The 10,004-nt window shown below is 43.4% G+C and overlaps 1 protein-coding gene across 1 annotated transcript; it reads left to right on the top strand.

Moving 5' to 3' along the window:
* Positions 1-1,204: 1,204 nt before the first annotated feature.
* Positions 1,205-9,170, top strand: LOC139667280 (tRNA-queuosine alpha-mannosyltransferase-like; the record flags this gene model as incomplete). The annotated part of the gene is made up of 4 exons (XM_071546730.1): positions 1,205-1,349; positions 6,730-6,800; positions 7,248-7,339; positions 8,384-9,170. Coding segments are annotated over 4 exons (452 nt in total), but the record flags the coding sequence as incomplete, so codon positions are not given.
* Positions 9,171-10,004: the final 834 nt, after the last annotated feature.

Here is a 10,004-nt window from a genome sequence, read left to right as displayed (position 1 = left end):
TCTCTGTTCTTCAATCTATCTCAGACTGTAAAGATGTTCTCTGTTCTTAAGTCCATCTAAAACTTGTTTTCTTGAGAAGATGGACTTACAGTTTACAGGGTTGCAGGTTTCAAGATAACACCCATTTGGTTGCTGAACTTGAGCTTTTAGAAAGAGAGAAAACTTTGCTGACTTTTTACTCACCTTTAAAGAAGTTGTGCCGTTGATGTTATGGTTTATTGAAAGTTGTTGCACCCAAGGCGGATGTAAATATTCGGGCTTTAAATGTTATTGGTTATTAGATTAGATTAAGGGTTAAGGTCATCCCATGGGCCAATGCATTTAGCCCTCGGGACACTTTTTAATTGATAAAATACACTCTCCATTTGCAGCTGATGATGCTATAATGACTTTGGGACACTCAAATGTATTTACAGCGTAGTGTTAAGTTAATTAATACACACTCCCTGCCATGGCTGGAAGCAAAGACTGAGTTACAGGAAACACACTCTCTTATATTGGGATGTAAACTTTTATAGTAGCATAAACAGATGGAAAGGCCGACCGTAAATTTTGTCTCATATTTAGTAATTACGTTTATGATTGCTCGGAAGGCAATCACATTAGGACAATTTTAATCTACTTTGATTTTCTTAATAGGGTCACAGTATTGATTATTTTCACCCCTTACCTGTTTTTCCTTCTTACTTTGGTGTCTCCGTCCATATATCATAACCTCAAAGATTATGTTTCAGGCTTTTGCAGCCCTATTTGTAAATTAGATGAAAATGTCGCTTCGTCTCAGATTTCACAAATTCAGCCCATTCACTCGCTCATTGACTCCGGACGACTTCCTGAGCTCATCACTTTTTTAGCGAGGACACAGCAGCACGGAACTCATTAGGAATTCAAAATGTCACGGCAGATGGCTTCCCAATGACATGCGTTGGATTGTATTGTTTCATTTCTTTAATTCTGCATTAAATGGAATTCTCTCAAATGGAAATCTAATTGGCCGTGCTGCCGGACCTCGGTAATAAAGAGCTCCTGAAACAAGACACCGGTTATAGTGGCTCCGACAAAGTCCATCAGTCTTTTGGCATTTGACTCAATCAACCGCGGGCATATCGAATCACGTCATTTGATGGCAATCATAAAAGCAACAATGATCGCTATTGTCAGCTGTAGACACCAGTATGTCTGTCTCACCTCTCTCCTGGTCCAGAAGTCTTTGCCGAGGCCAGAGGGCCGCTGGACGCCCATATTCTGCACTGGGGCTTCCTGCCCAGTAAGGACGACTACCTCAGAGTGCTGTGCCAAGCAGACGTGGTCGTCTCCACCGCCAAACACGAGTTCTTTGGCGTGGCCATGTGAGTTCACTTCTCTTGCTTTGCTTATTTGCTGCTATTTAAAGGTGCTGCATGTATCATTTGAACAACAATAAATCATTAACACATTCATTTTCAGAAAGTAGTATAATTACCCACCATCGCTGAGAAGATTGGCAGCCTCTACCAGCCTCTAGACTGCATTTTACATTGTGTGCTTCTGTGTCAGAGCAGTGAGGTTTATGTGAAATGTGGTCTTAATTTTTACCAATTTTAGATAGAGGCTACCCATAGTCTCTACCATGGTCTCATTTGTTTACAGTAATTATACCAATGTATCATAATTGATTTGACAATTATATATTCATGTTTAAAATGATACACGTAGTTCTTATCTAAGGGCTATCTAAGGGTTTTCACATTGTAATAGTCCTTTTAAAGTGTGACTCCACGGTCTCTACTGTCTAGGCGATTACAATAACTACCAAGCTAGGGTCGTAAACTCTTTCCTCTTTGCTGTAATTTGGCTAAAAACAACCCAAACAACCCGCCCTGAACCAACAAAACTAATTTCTTTGGGTCGGACTTAATTGAAATTGCCTTCACAACAGAAATTATTTGCAATTATTTTGATCTGCACCCGTGTCCACATGGCATATTCACACCTGTCAGAAAAAAGCAAAAAGTTAATAAAATCCGCTCTAAATATACACAGCCCATCAAAGGTTTGGACACACCTCATTGAATGTACTATGTTTTTATCTGATTTTTGATCTAAAGCCTTATGCTTAAATGCGTGAAATTAGTTTCTTAGACAAATATAAATAGTGAAGTTGATCCTATGTATGAATTTCTTTCCAAAGCCTTTGCCTTTGCATCAGGGCAAAGGGCGACTACTTTAAATAATTTAAAATATAACTTATACTAACACTTTTTTGGTCACTGCATAATTCAATTTGTGTTATTTCATAGTTTTGATGTCTTTACTATTATTCTAAAATAGTAAAAATAAAGATTAATAAAATAAAAAATTTTGACGGGCAGTATAGGTGTGAAAACCACCTAAGAGGAATATTGGCTAAATATGGAGTTTTGTTATATGTTTATGTCTATATGCAATAAAATACATTGATCACGTACACATTTGTATGCAACATGTGTATGTAAGGAATCCACACATGCACATCCACACACACCTGTAGTCTGTAAGCAACTCCTACCTGTCCTGGACGACAATGATATCTTTGATAAGTTCCAGTCTGGTTTTTCGTCCGAGGCACAGTACTGAAACTGCTCTTCTCAGGGTTTCAAATGACATCCTAATGTGTGCTGATGCTGGAGAGTGTTCAGTTCTGTGCCGCTTTTGACACTATTGACCACTCTATTCTCCTTAGTAGGCTTCAGCAATGGGTGGGTATAACTGGGACTGCCCTTGACTGGTTTGCCTCCTATCTGTCAGATAGGAGTTTCTCTGTGGCTGTTGATGATTATGTCTCCTCATCTGCTCTGTTGACTTGTGGTGTGCCCCAGGGTTCAATCCTCGGTCCTATTCTTTTCTCCCTGTACATGCTTCTAGGGCTGCGATTAATCGATTAGTCTGTTGATTATTTTCTCGATTAATCGATTAGTTGTTTGATCCATAAAATGTCAGAATGGTGAAAAATGTCGATCAGTGTTTCCCAAAGCCCAAGATGACGTCCTCAAATGTCTTGTTTTGTCCACAACCCAAAGATATTCAGTTTACTGTCATAGAGGAGTAAAGAAACCAGAAAATATTCACATTTAAGAAGCTGGAATCAGAGTATTTTGACTTTTTCTTGAAAAATGACTCAAACCGATTAATCGATTATCAAAATAGTTGGCGATTAATTTAATAGTTGACAATTAATCGATTAATTGTTGCAGCTCTACATGCTTCCCCTTGGTTTCTTAATTATCATTATCATTGTTATGCGGATGATACACAGCTGTACTTCTCATTCAAATCGAATGACCTTAGTCAGCTCTCTACCTTGCAAGACTTCTTAACAGCAATCAAGGACTGGATGTCACACAACTTCCTCCAGCTTAACCCTGACAAAACAGAAGTCCTTATTACAGGCCCCGAGAGCATTTCTGATAAAATACAGCAGTGTGTCGGTCCTTCAGCAGCAAATGTCAGCTACAAGCCTCAAAAAACCTAGGAGTCCACTTTGACCAACATATGAACTTTGAGTTGCATATAAAGAAAGTGGTCCAGTCCTGTTTCTTTCAACTAAGAAACATTGCCAAAATCAAATCTGTATTATCGTTTCAAGATCTGTAAAAAAATCATTCATGTTTTTGTCTCCTCCCGTCTTGATTATTGTAATTCGCTGTTCACCATCCCGAGTCGCTCCTCTGTGTCTCGGCTCCAGGTCCAAAATGCGGCCCCCAGACTTTTAACCAATACACGCCGTAGGTCACACATTACACCAGTGTTGGCCACTCCACATTGGTTACCCATCGACTGCAGAATTGATTTTAAAATTCTCTTAATCACCTATAAAGCGCTACATGGGCTGGCCCCACTTTATATATCGGAATTATTGTGTCCCTTGGCCACAGTGAGATAGCTGTCCCAAAATCCAGGTTTAAAACTAAGTGTGACTGAGCTTTTTCAGTTGTCTTCCTTTAGTCATAAAAAACGCAGAGTCAGTGGATAGTTTTAAGAAGCTTTTAAAAACTCACTTGTTTCGTAAGCACTTTGTTTTGTAATGTGCTGTTTGCCTTCTGTGCAGTTTTTAATGTTTTTATTTTGTTATTTTCTGCTTTTCTGTTTCTAACTTTCTTTTTTCATTTTCTACTTTTTTACGTTTTCATTGTGCAGCACCTTGTAACTCTGGTTTCGAAAGGCGCTTTATAAATAAAGTTTATTTGCTTACTTACCTTAGACTGGACACCCTCGCTATGATTGAAATAGGCTCACGGGGGACGGCACGGGTTTTCATCTCAGGGGGCCACAGTGTAAAAGTGGGTGAGGTGTAACCGCTACTGATCAGACAAGCATGCCTCGAAACCCTAACTTCAGTCACCTGTGCTCCGCATTTGAAGGGTTTCATCAGAACATGGCCTGCGTCAAGGTATAGCAGCGAGGCAGGCCGGCCTCTGTAGAGGAAAAGTTATGATCTTATCAAACAGATCTCAGACCGTTCCTTGCCCCGTAGCCAGTCTGCCGAGTTAGATCTCACTCCAGCCTCACATAGGAGCTTATGTTTCGCTGTCGGGGGAACCACTGACATTCATTTTCTGCTATGTACGGTTGAGGCAGCGGGCAAAAGGGAAGGGAAAAGTTGAAGACCGGCTTACTTAATGAGAGCAACATTAGCGAGTACCTTTTGCAGCAAATGGCAAGCAACAAACAGTGGCACAAGCTCGGTGTGCGGTTATGTATCCAAGCATGACTAATCCGAGTGTAATATGCTTTCGGTGAGCTCACTTCCTACTTTACATAACAGTTCGAGCTTTTGCATCCAACGTGAAGCCTGAGTTGCAAAGGCAGCAGAGTCTGCGTTCGGAGAGACAAAGGGTCACGTGCGTCGCGTGCGATGTTCACCAGTAAAATAAGCGCGAGGTTTTGTCTAATAAGGGGAGAAAACAAGAGTCGGAAGAAAACACGGCAGAATCTCACATCTGCGTGATAATGAAGTCATGTGCTAATTATGGCGGTGAAAAAGACTGTCCTTCTGAGTTTGAGGAAGAGCCGTCCCTCTGGGGGAAGCCTTCCACAATGATGTTTCTACTTCCTTTGATCCAAAACCAGGGGGAACTGAGACACACAGCCCACCCACTGTGTCTATTGATAGTCAACTCTGTGGCTGTGGTGATGTGTGTGTGTGTGTGTGTGTGTGTTTTGTACACAAAGCACTCGCACACATGTACGGTGTCTGTGTGTATTTCAAAGCTGTAGACACGCACACAGAAATATACACATTGACAGGATCAATATCAGCATGGGGTTTCCCTTGAGACTCAGGTGGAGGGGAGTATTGAACGTCTCAAAGTGGCTTCTTTCTTCTCCTGCTCTTCATCTCCTCCAGAGGAAAATGGCTAAATGTTACTTATCGTTTGAAACACTTAAGAGCGCCGCCGAAGTAGCCGCACGATAGCCGCGCTCCTCACTCCCAAGTGTAAACAATAAAAGCCCTCGAGAGCAGCTTCAGCAAAACGGGCCGCCCAGTCATACGGCCCTGACCGAGGTGTCACCAATGCGTTTCATCCTCATTATTGTTGAATTTGGCCTAATCTGATTAATTATGAGTAGGCAATGTGAGCAGACGCCTATTCATGCCCTGCAGTGATGAAGTAATTTAGCCCAGCAAAATTAGCAGCTAATTATATTTGAGATGAAAAGCCTGATAACCATTTGCACGCTTACACATTACGCCACTGGAACGGAACTGACCTTAATAATCGCTTTCATAGATTCTCGCCGTCGTGGACCAGGGGGGCCGCGGTCTTTGCCGTACCTCGCGATGATCTTGATTTGCATTGCTTTTGAACTATGTCCATTTAGAGAGCGCAGAGTACTTTCATTTATTGCTCAGAGGCAGAGGGCAGTCTAGCCGTCCAGGAGACTGTCGCGTCTCCTGGTGGGGTGTGGCTTGAATTATTTTGTTATCAGAGGGTGTTAGGACAGGGTGCAGGGTGCCAGCGCATGTCCTTTGTCCATCAAATAAATCCTATGAAATTGCAGTCCTGGAACCCGAATCTAGTGTTTAAATATGCATGTTTCCAGCATGAGAAATGATGGACTAAAGTGATGGCAAGGAGTGAGATTGAAAAGCCATCAAATATTAATGTACATTCTACAAAATATTTAAATAGGCGGGCAACTACGGTGGTCAGCAGGGTTCAAATGAGTTGAATCAGTCTGGAGCAGGGGAGGAGCGCATGCTGAACTTCCTCATTGTTATCATCTTACAGCATATAAAATGAATGAATAAGTTATTAGGATTTTGTGATGGTATTTTTTGAACAATTCTGTGTTTGGGCGGGGATCGGAGGCTCACTAAATGAGGTGCTTTTCTTCCCGTGTTTTTGAGAACGGGACGCTGTAGCGCCACGTCTCTGAGAAATGTCCTGCCGACGCTTTTCTTTTCTCTGAATTCGCCCCGGCTCGTCTGTAAGGAACTTCATTTAGTCTGAAATGTTCATGAAAAGAAACCAATGTCAACAGCGACACAATGGCGCCCATCTTGACAAGGCCATTCAGCGCAGGCAATTATCAGCATTGGATAATGTTTCCAGTTTGCAATTTTAGGGACAGGGCAAGCAACCTCAGTGCGTCTTTGCCCATTCTGGGCATTTTCTGCAAATGGATTTATAACTTGTGGCCAAAGTATTCCACGATGGCTGCTGTGTCTGTGTATTACTTCTGTTTTCTTCTTCTAATATCATGTAGGTTAGAAGCCGTCCATTGTGGCTGCTATCCACTTTGTCCCAAGTCTTTGGTGTATCCGGAAATATTCCCAGGTAATGCCAATTATTTCTTGACGTGCAGGCAAATACACGATCCGCCCGTGCAAGTTATTTAAATTTGCAAGGATTCTCTGCCTTTAAAGGTGATATATTCCTGTTAAGATTCGAGAGGGAAAGTCTACCAATGGATTCCCTTTGTAACTGAGCCGTGAAGTTTTACAGTCACCCAGCTCCGAGAAGAAGAAAAAGATATTGGCCTAATTTACCTGATTCTTAAGTCCATAGCTATCTCTTCCTTCAATTAGATTTGCATAAATAATGTGAATCTTTAAAAAGAATACTGGTTCAATTATGTAAAACCTGTCCCAGTTCAGTGTAATATGTATTTTTAATTATAAAAGTGAGCAGTATCTATTTTTGTGCTTTGAGGTTTTGTTTCATTAAAGATGTGTGTGCGCGGGCGCGTGCGTGCACATGTCTTTTTTTCTTCCTTCCTTACAGCTGAGTATCTGTACTCTACACCTGACCAGCTGTGTAAAAGACTGCAGGGACTCTGCAGGAGGCCAGATGTAGCCAGGAGACACAACATAAAGGTAACTAACTGTGACATGACAAGAGCACAATGAACACATGGGGCTCTGTTTTCATGAATCGAGGCACAAAGACAGGTGATGGCACAAGTTCATTGCGCTGTGCTCGTTTGGGTGTGAGCGACAGATTTTTGGTTATTTCGTGACCAGAGGCGCTGGCGCAGCACAGGCTCACAGTTGTGAAAGGTGTTGGATTAGGAGGAATAAATTCACCAGGTGTGGTGGGGGCTGGCGTCAGTCCTAGCCAATCAAATCAACACCTCTCATCCCCTTTAAAAGCAGTGCCTTCCCTGCCATGGCGTACTGAGAGTTTGGTAATAGAGAGGGGAGTCCATACAGTGCCAGTGGGGTGCTGTATGTTACAGCACCCCAAATATTCTCCTTTCTCCTTTCTGGAGATATTGAAATCCCTGTCACCATGTTTTCCATTGTTTTCAACTTTCCAGTACAATAGAATGTATTTCCATTATTTTGTCAGTGGCCTGTAGTTTGTTTTACTTAAGTGATTAAAAAGGTTGTATTCAGTTAGACATATTTGGCTACATTTACATACGCACAGTAATGCCTATTGTCAATACTGCAGTAAGGCAATAGCCTGTTTAAGCGTTTACATGATTGTTCTATTTACATAACTAGTTTAGATTATACAGAGAGAATTCAGATTTCTCTAAAGGTGCAGATATCCTCTAACAAGCTCAGCAAGCCGAGCCTCCAATCCATTCATTTTAGAGGAGCTGACCACGAGATGTTAGCACGGAGATGGAAACAAAGGAAATGAACCGGAAAAGGAAATTAAGACACTTTTCCACAAGGCAACATAACTAATCACGTGAGATTTTAAAGCCATAGCAGGCTGGGGTGTGTGAAGAGTTCGACTAGTTCGGCCAGCGAGCCCGTTCACACCGCCGGGTCTGCAGCCAACGCAGCGCCTCGTTTTTTCCACAAACGTGTCCTTCTGTCCGTCACGAGCTGCTCAAACTCATTTCTGCAGGAAATAAACCCGTGGCCTTTTCCTCCCTGACTGGCTTCCTCGTCTCTGCGCTCTAGGTCGACACCGCCGCCTATTCCTGGGCGGCCCTGGAGGAGGGTTTCGAGAGCCTCCTGGCAGCCCGAGCGGACCACCGTCCCCGACAGGCCCCCGGCTGGAGGGAGGCGGCCTCGAAAGTGGGCACACTTACTTCACTCCATTAGCGGCGGAGTGAGATGGATTTAGAGGGTTGACGGAAAGTCTGCCAGGGGAGTTTCTGGGGCCCGTCGTCATGCCTGACACAGCGCCACGGCCCGCAAACCTGTGGTGGCTTCCCAGACAGAGCGTCTCAGGCACCTCTCCTGCTCCAAATCAAAGCCAGTCTCCCGTTCTGGAGACATTGTGTCGGGACCTGTAAACGTCCCCATCTTCACATGCTAGAAGTACAGTCTCTTTTATGTGCGTGTGGTTTGAGGGAGACGGGAGGAGGGAAGCGGGGGGGGTTACGTGTAAAAGCTTTCATGTTTCCCATAGGCGGTGCCACCTCATATATCCGGTTGTATCCATTTTTATCCTTTGTACTGGAAGACGTAAGGCTGGAATTCAGCGTTGTGTTTTTTTTCCCCCCTCTCCACCGCACCGACAGAGCGGCAGCCAAGTTGTGGCTTGACGTGCTATTCTGCGCCTCTCCACCTGGGTTGCCAGGTTTGGGCCAGAGTCCCTGGAATGCGTTTGCTCGAAGTGCCTAAACAGACCTTAAAACCTTTCTGGGGCTGCTGGTCAGCTGGTATCGAGTGGTTGTCATAAAACCTCTAACATTTTTGTCCATTTTATCATTCTCATACACATGACATCTGGTAACTGTATTCTCGCATTGATGTTTCTGAGATTGCAAATCACAAACCTTGACAAATAAACTTTTGTTACACAGAATCGTCATTTCCATTCTCATTCTCTTTGAAGGCATTTGTGGAAATGGTAGAGTTCATGCACTATAACATATTGTACACACTTGGATGATCAGTGTATTTTTAGCCGGAGGAAGCCTTTGATGTGTGATGAGGAGGCTTCCTGTTCTCTCCACAATTCAATTTCTAAAAGGAACGTTCTTCCAACATCTAAATAATCGATTTGCTAGAGAAGACAACCTTACATTGGCATATGGATATGTCCAGAGGGGCAAGTTTGAAAGGTGCAGAGGTTAACAATGTGATTCCGAGCAAAACCTTAGAAGTGTGCTAGATCTGGATAATTTTCCATATTTGCTATCCTCCCTTTTCTGAGCAGGCGCCCTGAAGTGTTGCTCGCAGCGCCCTGAATCCACTGCCTCCTCACGTCTCCATGATCTTTTATGGCGTAAACGCAGGCCAAGAAAACAGCCTCAGAAGAACACAGGGTTTATACGGAGGTGGAGAGAGAATCCCGATGAAAGCCGGAGTTCGTGTTTGAATTAGAGGCTTCTATTATGCACATGTTTGTAGGGCTAGACTGGGTACTGGAGGGGTGCCCATCTTGGTTATTAATGGACTTTGAGGTAACACGGGCCTCAGGGTGTAGCATCAAACTGTCCACCCACACTACTGAGTGCGACACACGGCTCTAGCCCGGGGCGTACTTACCCACAGCCCCCATCCCAATGCATTTTACATTCTCACAGATGATATAAAAGGAAGAGGGGGTGGATGCAGGGGAGCTTTGGGG

Source organism: Centroberyx affinis, unplaced genomic scaffold (assembly GCF_046629955.1).
Source record: "Centroberyx affinis isolate AG114_WGS23_722 - 3 ecotype Tasmania unplaced genomic scaffold, CSIRO-AGI_Caff_v1 ptg005419l_1, whole genome shotgun sequence".
NCBI classification, from domain to species: Eukaryota; Metazoa; Chordata; class Actinopteri; order Beryciformes; family Berycidae; genus Centroberyx; species Centroberyx affinis.
Note: the sequence above shows the minus strand (reverse complement) of the source record. Positions and strands in the feature narration are given on the sequence as shown.